The sequence below is a fragment of the Microcebus murinus genome, chromosome 9 (genome assembly GCF_040939455.1).
Source record: "Microcebus murinus isolate Inina chromosome 9, M.murinus_Inina_mat1.0, whole genome shotgun sequence".
Lineage (NCBI taxonomy): Eukaryota > Metazoa > Chordata > Mammalia > Primates > Cheirogaleidae > Microcebus > Microcebus murinus.
The window spans coordinates 9,976,998-9,990,636 of NC_134112.1; the positions used below are offsets into that span (position 1 = coordinate 9,976,998).

General features: G+C 43.6%; 1 protein-coding gene across 3 annotated transcripts; it reads right to left on the minus strand.

Annotated features, from left to right (window-relative positions):
* Positions 1–8,082: 8,082 nt before the first annotated feature.
* PPIA (peptidylprolyl isomerase A) lies at positions 8,083–11,701 on the minus strand. Of its 3 annotated transcripts, XM_012763395.3 has the most exons (6): positions 11,563–11,682; positions 9,785–9,850; positions 9,326–9,356; positions 9,124–9,212; positions 8,741–8,913; positions 8,083–8,243 (listed from the first exon to the last, which is right to left on the minus strand). In XM_012763395.3, exons 4-6 carry the CDS (start codon positions 9,130–9,132, stop codon positions 8,111–8,113), a joined length of 315 nt encoding a protein of 104 aa, XP_012618849.1. In that variant the 5' UTR covers positions 9,133–9,212; positions 9,326–9,356; positions 9,785–9,850; positions 11,563–11,682; the 3' UTR covers positions 8,083–8,110. The 3 variants fall into 3 exon arrangements, with proteins under 3 accessions (XP_012618849.1, XP_012618844.1, XP_012618850.1); XM_012763390.2 differs by lacking the exon at positions 9,785–9,850 and having other exon boundaries at positions 11,563–11,701; XM_012763396.2 differs by lacking the exons at positions 9,785–9,850; positions 11,563–11,682 and adding an exon at positions 10,697–10,711.
* Positions 11,702–13,639: the final 1,938 nt, after the last annotated feature.

Sequence of the window (13,639 nt, forward strand, 5' to 3'; positions counted from 1 at the left end):
ATAGATAAAAAAGAAATTAATTGGCCAACTAATATACATAGAAAAAATTAGCCGGGCATGGTGGTGCATGCCTGTAGTCCCAGCTACTCAGGAGGCTGAGGCAGGAGGATCACTTGAGCCCAGGAGTTTGAGGTTGCTGTGAGCTATGCTGACACCAGGGCACTTACTCTAGCCTGGGCAACAAACTGAGACTCTGTCTCAAAAAAAAAAAAATTCTGTGGTAAATTCTCTTCAAAAATATTTGATAATTAGCTTCATAATTGTATGCAGTTTACTACTTGGGGTATAGAAAAATACATTTAATTAAGAAATTACTAAATGTAAAGTTTACCCAACTGATTTTTTTTTTAATATTATATTATGTATGGGCCCTGATATACATTGTGAGGGTTTGTGTTTGTTGCTGGCTAAAATGTAAATAAATGGATTTAATTGCAAAAAAAAAGAATGATTTCTAGGTTTTGTTTAGGAAAACTGCCTAATAATTAATAAAGTAATAATGAGTGGAAAAGTCTATCGATTTTTTTACATGTACTAACTTTAAACTAGACCAGCTAGATTTTTTTATTTTTTGTAGAGATGAGGTCTTGCTATGTCGCCTAGGCTGGTCTTGAACTCCTGGGCTTAAGCGATCCTCCCACCTCAGTCTCCCAAAGTGCTAGAATTATAGGCATGAGCCACTACAATCAGCCTATTTTGTTTATTGATGCATAAAAGATGTACATAGTTTCAAGGGGGAAAATCTAATTTTTCAGCAATATCTTTGTTTACATTAAGCATTTCTAAGTAAGCCAAATACTATTGATTTATTTTAGAATGTACAGTTTTGAAACTTTTCATATGTAATACAGGTGAAAATAAGTCCTCTCTGCCACAGCCCTTGAGACTCTACCTGGAGTCACCCACTGTGAAACATTTCTTCTGTGCCCTCCCGAGGATACTCTAGGCACATAACAGCACGGTGGCTGGTGCAGGTAGTCCCAGCTACTCGGAGGTTGAGGTGGAAGGATTGCTTGAGCCCAGGAGTTCAAGATCGGCCTGGGCAAAATAGTGAGATCCCATCTCAAAAAAAAAGATACATTTAATTTTACTTTTTACAATAAGAATGGCATGTGTTATATTGCATTTTACTGTACTTTTTTCATCTAATTGTCTGAGGCTATTTTAGAGATGTACTACCTTGATTGTTTTTTTTTTTCTTTTAGAGATGTACTACCTTGTTTGATTTTGTTTTTAGAGAGGAGGGTGTGGGGGACAGGGGTCTCACTATGTTGCCCAGGCTGGCCTGGAACTCCTGGGCTCAACAGATCCTTCTGCCTCAGCCTCCCATGTAGCTGGGACTACAGGCACGTGTAACTGCACCTGGCCTCCCTTGGTCTTTAAACAGTTGCATCTTACCTCATCATGTTGATGGTTTTCAGCAGGACTGCAATGTCTCATGGAAGCACTTTGGAAATTTGTGGGCCTCTAGCTGTGGACGAGCATGATGCTAGATATCTTACAGTGCATGAGACTGCCCACATGGCTTTCAAATGTCCAGCCAGATGATCGTGTAAATGAAAAACTCATGTATAATCATTATCTAAGCCTATAACTCCATTTTACATATAAACACAAAGAGGTTTGGTTTAAGTTTTGGTTGTTAAAATTTTTAACATCCTTGATATTTTTTAGGCCTGCAACTGTTGTGTAATCAGAGAGAAGCATGGATTTCGTTGTTTGGAACTTTGTTAAGAGGTGTTCATCATTTCTGAAAGTCCAGTGATGTTGCCTGAGATACTGAAGACACCTAAACTGCACCCCGTGCTTATGTGCAGCCAGAGCAGGTGTGCCTGACCCCACCCCCATCCTCTCCAGTGGTTGCAGTACTCCAGCATGCACAGAATGGACCAAATGTGATTTCGTTATCAGGGAATTCCTCTTCCTTTCTGTTTAATTTTTCAGTTAGACATTACTGCTCTGTAAAAACTATGTATGTAAGAAAGTCACACCTATAGTTTGAGTTCAGGATAGTAAAGGAATGTTGTTACAAAAGGGGGTGTTGAATCTGCAAGGCTACTATGAATTGCTACATTACTATAATTTATTTAGCCTGTCCCCAGTGATGAATATTTACATTACTTCCAATTTTTCAATGCTATTTATTTGCTTTACTTCCCTAAAATTGCATTCATACAGAACCACTTATTCAGGCAAAGTCAGAAAAACTTAAACATGGACTAGAAAAAAATAGATAATAATTCAGAGTTCAAGGTCATAAAGATAACCAATCTTGCTTCCTCTTGCATTGAAAGCAATCTGCCACTAAAGCAAATCTACTCTTCACCACTGACATTACTACCCTGAGCCAAGGCCCACTCCTCACTCCTGGATGGTGCAGTTGCCTCCAGAGTCCACTCGGCCACCCAGTCTTTCCTCAACAGACTGCAGTCAAAGTGACCTTTTTAAGAAGTAAGGCAAATGCTATCACTCCTCTACTCAAAGTTCTGTAGATATATGGATCTTACTTGGATTCAAATTCAAATAAGGCAGCTGGGGGCAAAAAACCATTTATGAGACAGTTGGGAAAATTTGAACAGAGATTTGATAGTTAATGGTATTAAGAAATCATTATTTTAGAGCCAATAGTGGTATTGTGGTTATGTTAAAAATAAGAATTCATATCTTGCAGAGACAAACTATATACTAGAATTCTTTTTATTTTTACACACAGGGTTTCACTCTGTCACCCAGGATGCAATACAGTGGCACGATCATGGCTCACTGCAGTCTTGAACTCCTGGGCTAAAGCAATCCTCCCACCTCAGCCTCCCAACTATATGTGATTACAGGTGTGAGCCACTGAGGTCAGCAAATTTGACATGACTTGGGCATAAAAAAAGAATGAGACTTATTTTTATTCAAAATGTTAAAAAATTGCAAAGTCCATAGTGCTAGGAGGGAGGAAGGATTAGATGAATACTCCATTTTTGCATCTTTGATTCAGACAAAGATCATTAATTGGTGCCAGACCAATCAAGTGAAAAGTCTGGGAAGAGGGTCTTTATACAGAGGCAGAGTGTCACCCCTTAGTTAATCTTCAGAAAAGGTAAAAGATACCTTTCCAGTGGAGCAGTCTGGCAGGCACCACCTTAACTACAAGTTCAAATTTAGCCTCACTGCTGAGTCAGCTGAGTCACTCTGAGATTTTGTGCCACATGATGTGAGGCAAGATTAAGTATACAAGGCATTGCCTATGAAATCTTCTGGCTAAAAATGTTGAATTTAAATCCAGTCATGCTTCTAGGCCTACTGTAATTTCCAGTTTACAGAAGATGCAGCAGCTAGAGGAACAAGTAAATAATACAGAGGAAATAATTAGATAGTTCCAGAATAAGGGACATTCTACAGTCACTATCCTGGATTCTTTAAAAAGTCAATTTCACTTAAATATAAAGTGGAAAGGCAAAGACTACATAGTAGCCGGGCGCGGTGGCTCACGCCTGTAATCCTAGCTCTTGGGAGGCTGAGGCGGGCGGATTGCTCAAGGTCAGGAGTTCAAAACCAGCCTGAGCAAGAGCGAGACCCCATCTCTACTATAAATACAAAGAAATTAATTGGCCAACTGATATATATATAAAAAAAAATTAGCCGGGCATGGTGGCGCATGCCTGTAGTCCCAGCTACTTGGGAGGCTGAGGCAGAAGGATTGCTTGAGCCCAGGAGTTTGAGGTTGCTGTGAGCTAGGCTGACGCCACGGCACTCACTCTAGCCTGGGCAACAAAGCGAGACTCTGTCTCAAAAAAAAAAAAAAAAAAAAAAAAAAGACTACATAGTATATGATTAAATTTAAATGAAATGTTCAGAAATGGCAAATCTATAGAGACAGAAGGCAGATTCAAAGCTGGGCATGGTGGCTCACACCTGTAATCCTAGCACTCTGGGAAGCTGAGGTAAGAGGATTGCTTGAGTTAAGGAGTTCGAGACCAGCCTGAGCAAGAGCAAGATCCAGTCTCTTACAAAAAATAGAAAAATTAGCCAGGCCTGTTGGTGCATACCTGTAGTCCCTACTACTTGGAAGGCTGAGGCAGGAGGAACACTTGAGCCCAAGAGTTTGAGGTTGCAATGAGCTACGATGACACCACTGCACTCTAGCCTAGGAGACAGAGCAAGACTATCTCCAAAAAAAGGCAGATTCATAGTTGCCAGGGGCTGGACTAGACGCAACATTAACCAGATATGTGCACAAGGCAGGGATCATACTAAATAAGGAGTATGGTGATAGTTGTACAATTTAGTAAATTTACTAAAAATTATTTCATTGTACTCTTTTTTTCTTTTTTGAGACAGTCTCACTTTGTTGCCCAGGCTAGAGTGAGTGCCATGGCGTCAGCCTAGCTCATGGCAACCTCAAACTCCTAGGCTCAAACAATCCTGCTGCCTCAGCCTCCCGAGTAGCTGGGACTACAGGCATGTGCCACCATGCCCGGCTGATTTTTTCTATATATATTAGTTGGCCAATTAATTTCTTTCTATTTATAGTAGAGACAAGGTCTTGCCCTTGTTCAGGCTGGTTTCAAACTCCTGACCTTGAGCAATCCGTCCGCCTCGGCCTCCCAGATAATTGTACTCTTAAAAGGGTGAATTTTATGATATATATATTATAACCTCAATAAAAATTTTTAAATCTAATAAACAGAAATTACAAAATGTAAAATAGGTGGGACTGCTCTAAATTAAAAGAAATTAACGACACGTAACAGGCAAATGTGCCTAAATTGGATCCTGAGGGTGGTGGGGAAAGAAGGAACAGTTATAAAAGATCTTCTAATTACATGTAAATTATATCTTAATAAAGCTGATTTTAAAAACACATTCTAGGAACAATCGGAGAAATCTGAATATGAGCCGGGTACTATAGATTTTGCAGATTCTCTGAGGTGGATAAGGGCATTGGGTGGGCCCTGCCTTCTAGAACTCACCACTGGCTGACTTCCCCAGAAATGGCTCTTGTGCTGTCAAGGACCCTGAGGCCACACTGTAACCCCAGTTCTGTTCATCTTGCCTTCTCTTGGGGACCTGCACCACAGAGCAGCAATTTTATTCTTTCTTTGCACAATCAGGTTTGTGCTTTTCTTTTTCAAAACTTGTCATGCTTTTAAGGACACACATAGATGAACACAAAAATCAGAATCATGGTTACCTCTGGTGAGGGAAGAAAGCATATGCAACTGGGGAGGACTCACAAAGGGCAGTTCCAGGGCACTAGCGATAATAGATACACTGGGGTTCATTTTGTTTCTGGTCTTTGAGCTACATGTGTTTTACAGACTTGTGGTGAGCCCGCTTCCAGGTATACTATACACACATCGTTTTAATCCTCCCTCCCCCCTTGAGCATGAGGGGACCTAGTGACTTGCTTCTACTAGAATACAGCAAAAACGATGGGTTGTCATTTCTGACTCCCATCTTGCTGGACTCTAATTTTAGTCTTCCAGTTTGCATACTTCCATGAAGCAAGTTGCCATGTTGACAAGGTCTTTGTGACAAGAGTGACCTCCCGTCAACAGCCCACAAGGAACTGAATCCTGCCAACGCCCACGAGAGTGAACTAGGATGAAGCCCCCTTTTCCCCAGGAGCCTTGAGACAACTGTGGAAACCCTAACTACAGCCTGCGGGAGAACTTTGAGCAGAGGACTCAGTTGAAACATACCTCGATTTCTGAACCACAGACACCGAGATGTTGCTTAAAGTCACTGTTTTAGGGTAATGTTGCACAGCAATAGAAAGCCAATACAATATATTCTGTGCTCATTCACAATAAAAATTTTGAAGTTTGTAAACACTAGAAAAATATAAAAATGGGGCTCAGCAGGAAGTCTATATTTAAATTTCACAGTTCACTGATTATTTCTTGCCAGCCTTTTCTGGACTAAGCACTGGCCTAGGCACTGTAATCCAGTGGTGAGCACACTAGACAAAATCCCTGTTGGCAATTTACACACTAACAGAATTATTCCTACACACACCATGTGCTAACTACTCTTAAGTAATTCCTATTTGATCCTTATTAACTCTACAAAGCAGAGTATCTTATTTACTGTATAAGGTGTGGTTATATATGCATATGGAAAACTCAGTTCTTGAAATAGGCTTGGCAAACTCCCACTCTCAGCTTGAAATTGTTTCCTATGGATAGCCATGAGTCTCCAACCACTGGAGAACTGATGGGTTCAGGTGGTTAACTTAGCTTTTGTTCCAGCACTACTTCTTCCTTAGGCAAGCCATTTGGGACCTTTCTGACCACGTCAAATCTTACTACGCATGCTGATGACACCACATTATTAACATGGTACTGATCTGCCTTAGCCTCAAAGTCTAAGAGAGGAACCTGTCTACTTTATCTCATGTTCATTTTCCCAGTGCCCAGCATGGTGCCTGACAACCAGTATCATTAATACTTGGGCCAGGCCAAGGACTCACACCTGTAATCCTAGCACTCCGGGAGGTTCACTTGAGGTTGAGTTTGAGTCCAGCCTGAGCAAGAGCAAGACCCCATCTCTACAAAAAAAAAGGAAAAATTAGCCAAGCATAGTGGCGCCCACCTATACTCCCAGCTACTCAGTAGGTTGAGGCGGGAGGATCCCTTGAGTTTGAGGTTATAGTGAGCAACACCACTGCACTCTAGCCCAGGTGACAGAGACCATGTCAAAAAAAAAGACAAGACATTGGATAGGCTGGGTATGGTGGCTCACACTTGTAAGTCCAGCACTTTGGGAGGCAGAGGCAGGACTGCGTGAGGCCAAGAGTTTGAGACCAGCCCAAGCAACAGTACAAGGCATCTCTACAAAAAGCACAAAAATTAGCCAGGCATGGCAGCACATGGCCCATAGTCCCACTGCACTCTACCCAGGGCAACACAGACCCTGTCCCCACACACCAAAAAAAAAAAAAAAAACACTGGAAAAAAAACCCCAAAACCCACTGGAATACAGAAGTGGCTGAGTTCACGACACTATGCCAAGCATCAGTAATCAGTGCAGAACCAGCCAGGCAACAAGATGCAGAGAACCCCATGTGCCCAAATTTCACACCTTTAGAACTAAAAAATGTTGGGTCAACTAAAAACCCTGTATGTAACTAGGTCAGCTAAGATGGGCAGTTGAGTGTGCAAGTGGGGGGTATTCTTAGCTTTTATTTCTACGTTGTTCTGATAGGTTCCCTTCAGCCTATACATGAATTCCCAACACAGTACACTTAATTTTCTACAAAACCAAGTTTTTAAAAGGGCCTTGTCTTGACCGTATTTATAGCTCAGACTGGCCACGTTTGCCTTATGGAAGGGTCTATGAGACCCTAAATGACCATGAGGTCTCCATAATCAAAGCCACCTATTCCAAAGGTAAATGGAAACTAGTAACCTGGCCTTTTAGTCCCACTGCCTTTCTTAGGTTAGAAGCTATACAAATGACCTACATTCTCAAGCTGAAATAGCTCCAGATGTCCCAGGAACATAGCCCAAAGACCCTTCCCCCCAAAGACCCTAAAGCCCGACACACATTTTCTTCAAAGAATGCCAGCATAGTGTTAGATTTTGTTATTTGAACCATGACCGATTTTTCAATTATCATCTCAACAGACACCTCTAAATGCACAAAATGGAAGAAACTACTCACAGCTGTTACAGGAGCACTGGTCCAACCTCTAAATCCTGGCTCCTAGTTTTTCCTACCCATGTTTTTACTATTCCACTCAAAGCCTACCTTGGGATACTGAAACTTCTTGGGTCGAGGAAGTCAAAACAAAAGAGTATGTGAAATTAAGCAGATACATCAAGTATTGTCTTAGAACTAAATAATCTGTTGCTGCTTAAATTAGACCTATCCTATGTCAATACCCTAACCCAAACAAGGACAGACAATTGTTATTTAGTTTTTATTTCATAATCATAAACTTAACTCTGCAATCCAGCTACATGTGAAGGGATAAGGAAAATATGGGAACCCAAAGAAACTGCAGCGAGAGCACAAAGATTATAGGATATTGCGAGCAAATGGGGTAGAGGGGTGCTCTCCTGAGCTACAGAAGGAATGGTATGATGGTTAAGATAAAACATTTAAGTCAAATTTATTAGACTTGTCCACAGTCAGCAATGGTGATCTTCTTGGTGGTCTTGCCATTCCTGGACCCAAAGCGCTCCATGGCTTCCACAATATTCATGCCCTCTTTCACCTTGCCAAAGACCACATGCTTGCCATCCAACCTGAAAACAGAACAATCACTACTACCAGTAACCGGAGATGAACAACCAGCCTGCACTGTGTATCAGGATGAGAACAGCGTTCCACAAGCCAATACACTATACCCAAGAGGATGTGAAAAGGTGGCTTAGCCAGCTTTTTATACTAAATACTGGTCATTACACCTTACTTTCTATTCTAAGAGAAATGGCAACACCATAGTTTAAAGGAGGTAGAAGGTTCTCCAATTACCATTAAGAGTTGTACTTTTAGAATGGACCCTCTAAAAAACCATCAATCACATAAAAATAGCACTCTTAATTGAGTCACCCAGCTAAGTGCCCACTTTCCATTATAGCATCTTACATTCTATATCACATTAGCTAAATTTGTAGCTATGCATGCCCTTCTTTCACTACCTTAAAAATGGGAAAGGCTGAAAAAAGTAACTAGTGTTTGTCCCTCACAGCAGCACTCTTCCTTTTCTTTTGGTTGGGTTTGCTATGTTCTACACCCTTACCACTCAGTCTTGGCAGTGCAGATGAAAAACTGGGAACCATTTGTGTTGGGTCCAGCATTTGCCATGGACAAGATGCCAGGACCTGTATGCTTCAGAATGAAGTTCTCATCCTCAAATTTCTCCCCGTAGATAGACTTGCCACCAGTGCCATTATGGCGTGTGAAGTCACCACCCTGTGAACATATAGGAACTTGTCATTTTTGACAACATAACCAAAAAGCATGTCACATCAGCAAGGCTCAAACTTTAAAAACTAAGTGCAAACTGAGTAGAAGGGTTAAATGGAACCAAAATGGCAGAATAACTCAGATATGTGCATCGTGAAACATTCTGGCTCAATCCCAAATTATGGAAGTTATCCAAATAAAAATCCAATTTCATACCTGGCACATAAACCCTGGAATAATTCTGTGAAAGCAGGAACCCTTATAGCCAAATCCTCTCTCTCCAGTGCTCAGAGCACGAAAGTTTTCTGTTGAAAAGAAAATATATATGTACACATACACACTCTGTAACTATACATACATACACATACAAGCATATACATACAAACATACTGTTACATTGTTAGAAAATGGAACCAACCTGCTGTCTTTGGAACTTTGTCTGCAAATAGCTGGAAGAGAAAATGATAGTTAATTAACAACATCTGCTTACATATTTTGTTGCTTAGACCCACATCTGTATTGGCTTCTGAATCATAAATTCATTTTCTCACTAGAAGAGAATGCTTCTTCAATAATTACTTTGAATCCCAAATAAAAACTGCTCCTGACAGCCTTAAGGTCCAGGTTGCTTACAAGAGAACCAAAGATATGTCCAAAATACAGAACCAGTAATGACTTATAGTGAGAAACTTCTAAAAAGTGACTTAGAATTTTTTCTGTTATATATGCTGAACAGATATATGGCTTCTCAAATGTATATTACCACCCCCAACTTCAATTGGAACCTAAGGACAAAAGTCTAAGGAATACAAGTACTGCTGTATAACTAGGGATAAATAACTGTTGTTTTAGTCACTCATAATGAAAATGCTACTACCTCCAATCTGTTAACATAGCTTTATGGATTAGATGAGCAGTCACTTCTGGTTTCCAGGTCCCTTACCTAGTAGTGGGGTAAAAAATAAAGATTGGTTTCTAGTGCATCTGCTTTGAACCTTAAATACCACAGGAAAATGTTTACAAGCCCTTTCATAAAGACAGCTTGTTTAAAAGTAGCATTTTATAAAACATTCCAGAGACGTGACTAAATCAACTATTAACATCCCTGTACATTTTTTCAAGAACGTATTTTTTTTATTTTTGTACCTAAACATATGGTCTATTTTTAAACATTTGCTTTTCTCAAAGCTTTGTAGTCTGTATTTCTACAAGTGACTACTGCTTCCCTAAACAGACTGTCACTGAAGTTAAAGTCCTCTTTGGCAGTTCCACATCCATTCTCACCAAAGGATCTGTGGGTAAGTCCGGTCTCATTTTCATTAAGCTCACTGGCTAACCTGAGACTAACCTGCTGGCCAGCATCAGGCTCAGGCCAAGTTTCCACGAGGGCCCTTGTCAATTATCACCGGACTATAGATAAAAGTGGGGTGTAGACTGATTAGGATATAATTCTCCAAGTGCTTAGACGCCTACTATGTGCCAGGCACTGTGGACAAGTAGGCAACAAGAAAACCCCCTGTCCTCATGAAGACTGTAGGAGAGGAAAATCTATTTTTGGAATAGGATCCCTAACCATTACTGGCTTTTTGAGAAGTGGTTTCAGAGAATAACACCTTATTTCACTACACCCTAAGGTCTACCATGCTGAGTTAACTGGACTGGAATTGCATGTAATATTTAACTTTTTAAAAGAAACACCAAATTTAGATATTCTGTTGTAATTACTAATTCATTTTAAACTACTCGTTTAACACCCTCAAACCTAATTAGGTAATCATTGGTAATTCACCTTCGTTAGAAAAGGCCTGCCCTGTGGCCAGTCTCGACTTGCCTATTATGTAGTGCAGGGACAATTGGGAGGGGCTCAAGAGCGCCTCCCCAGCTGGTGCCGTCACTGCAGCGAAAGGCGGCCCTTGGGCACCAGCAAAAGCAATGCCCGTTTTCACATTTCCGCTTGGGGTTGGGGGACGTGGAAGGATGTTTGGGGCTTATTTCTAAATAAAATTTCCTATTTAACAAACTGGATGCGCATTCAAGTCACAATCAATCACATCCTCTTAACAACAAACCCTACATCTTCAGCACGGCATCCCAGGATTTACAGGCGATCTAAACTAACATAGATGGGCTAACACCGTGCCTAGGTCCTTGAGAAACACCCTCAGGCAGGTAGCGCCCCAGCTCTGGGTGCAAAGCACCTTGGTGCCTCCTGACACTTCTCGAGATGGAGCTTCCCGGGAGGGTGGATATAAACGCTCGCCAGTGCGCTTCTGGCTCGGGTCTGCAGTGCCCAGGACGAGCCAGGGCGGGGCCCAACGGCTCCCAGGACGCAGGCGGGAGCGCGGCCGCCGAGCACGTGCGCCGGGCAGGGCAGGGCGCGGCCACGTGTGTCCCGCGGGCGGGCGGGGGGTACGGGCCCCCTTCCCTAACGGCCGCGCGGCCGCCCCGCCCGCCTTTGTCCACAGCTGCCCCAGCCTCCCCCCAACGCTTCGCCGCCTCCCAAAATGGCCCCTCGTCAGGAAATGGCGCCGCCGTCCGCCCGCCCTCGCTCCTCAGGAAGGGTCGGCCAGCGCCCCAGCCCTCTGGGCGCCGCCGCCCGCCTCTCCCTCCGCCCGCTCCCTGGGCCCCACCCCGGCATGCCGCCGTCAGCCCGACCTCAAAGGAGACGCGGCCCAAGGGCTCGCCGTCGACGGCAATATCGAAGAACACGGTGGGGTTGACCATGGTTGGTAGCGGGCGACTCCGAGAAGCAGCAGCGTCTGCAAAGCGGCACGAGCCTACGCGCCCGCCCTTTTTATAGCAGGTTCTGGCCCCGCCCACAGCCCGGTCTCGCGCCTCAGTCCTGGCCAATCGCGACTGCAGGTTGACCAGAATGACGGTGCCTCTGGCTTATGGGCGGAGGCCAGCGCCGGGAGGGCGGCACGGCGAACACGCGTGCGCGCTGACGCGCGGAAGCAGGTTCCCGCCCGCGGGCTCCGTCGCGGTGGCTGCGGCGCGGGGCTCTGGGCGGGACCGCGGCGCGGATCGCAGAGCGAGGGGGATGGGTCGGTGCGGAACTGGGGAATGCGGGAGGACGTGCGCCAGCGCGCGCACGCGGGAGGGTGACTGGTACGCGGCGGCGCCTTAGTCCCTGCCCCGCGACGAGGCGTGTCTCCCCATTGCACAGAAGGGGCAACTGAGGTGAACGCAGGCCTCAAGGTCGCACTGCCGGTCAAGGTCGCTCAGGATCGAGCGCCCAGACCCTCCGGGGGCGGAAACGCAGACGGCGCGTTCCCGGGACCGAAGAGCAGCAGTGCCACCGCATCTTCCCCGGGCGACCTCCGCGCCGGCTCCGGCCAGGCCACGTCCAGGAGGCGAGCTTGCCTTTGAGTATCACAGTTTTCTCTAACCCGAGGATGGAATACACGCAGTCTCTCCATCTGTGAGAGGTTATGAAATGCTTTCAAAATGTCCTACTTTCCGAAAATATCTTGCACACGCTGCTCGAATTTTCCTAAGGAGTAAGCCTAAAACAGGAGCCTGACCAGGCTCTTAACCAGGGAAGACACATTGTGTACATTTTTTGCCGGGTTTTTTTTTTTTTGTTTTTTGTTTTTTTTTCCCTAAAATCTCTGCTGCCACCTCCCTACACAACGCACATACCTGCTTTCAGAGCAGAATTGAGTTCTGATCTCTAGGTGAAAGATAAGCCATAATTTAAAAGTGAATTCCTTCAGGCAAAGACATTAATACTTTCATTAAGGCCAGGTGCCTTGGCTGACGCCTGTAATCCTAGCACTCTGGGAGGCTGAGGCGGGAGGATCATTTGAGCTGAGGAGTTCGAGACCAGCCTAAGCAAGAGTGAGACCCCATCTCTACTAAAAATAGAAAGAAATTAATTGGCCAACTAAAAATATATAGAAAAAATTAGCCGGGCATGGTGGCACATGCCTGTAGTCCCAGCTACTCGGGAGGCTGAGGCAGGAGGATCGCTGGAGCCCAGGAGTTTGAGGGTGCTGTGAGCTAGGCTGATGCCAGGGCACTTACTCTAGTCCTGGCAACAGAGTGAGACTCTGTCTCAAAAAAAAAAATACGTTCATTAAAATTCACTTATGTGACTCGTCTTTTGTTCAGAAAACCTTGAAAAGGGAATTTATATATCCTAGGCTGCCAGTTGCGATATTCAGGATGTTATTGAATGTCTCTAAAACTCATTTTCTTCTTCATCTGCAAAACCAGGATGGGGTTGGAGTGAAACAAAAATGAGGATTCATCTGATAGATGAAGTTCAGTGACTGGCCTCTTGCCATTGTTGATAACATCATGAGCCTACAAGTGCTAGCAATTTAAAGAATTTAAAGAGTGTTGTTTTGGTCTCATAACCACCCCATTTTACGGCTGTGGAAATTAGGGCTCCAGCTTCTTACTCCAAGTAATAGACTTATGAGTGTTAGCAGAATCAGAACTGAAAAATATATATTTTTTGTTCATTCCACATCACTCAATGCTTTGCAATCTTGAGGAAGGTACTTGTCCTCATCTGACACTGAAAAAAATTAACTAATGCCATCAGGTATAAATTATCTGAACTTCTCGCTCCTCTATCCTGAAACTTGGAGCAGTTAGAAACTTCTAAGAAGTAAATGAATGCATGAATGCATAATAAAATAAACACATCCTTGTGACTTGTCTTCCCTCTTGAAACTGTTTGAAGCCCTGCCTTCTTTTCACCATCAACATTGTCACAGCAAGG

Excerpts from the sequence above, each read along its gene's own strand:
- PPIA (XM_012763390.2), bottom strand. The coding sequence starts at position 11,631 with ATGGTCAACCCCACCGTGTTCTTCGATATTGCCGTCGACGGCGAGCCC. Across the intron at positions 9,213-9,325 it reads CAAAGTTCCAAAGACAGCAG|AAAACTTTCGTGCTCTGAGC; the intron begins GTTGGTTCCATT and ends TCTTTTCAACAG. Across the intron at positions 8,244-8,740 it reads TGCACTGCCAAGACTGAGTG|GTTGGATGGCAAGCATGTGG; the intron begins GTAAGGGTGTAG and ends TTCTGTTTTCAG.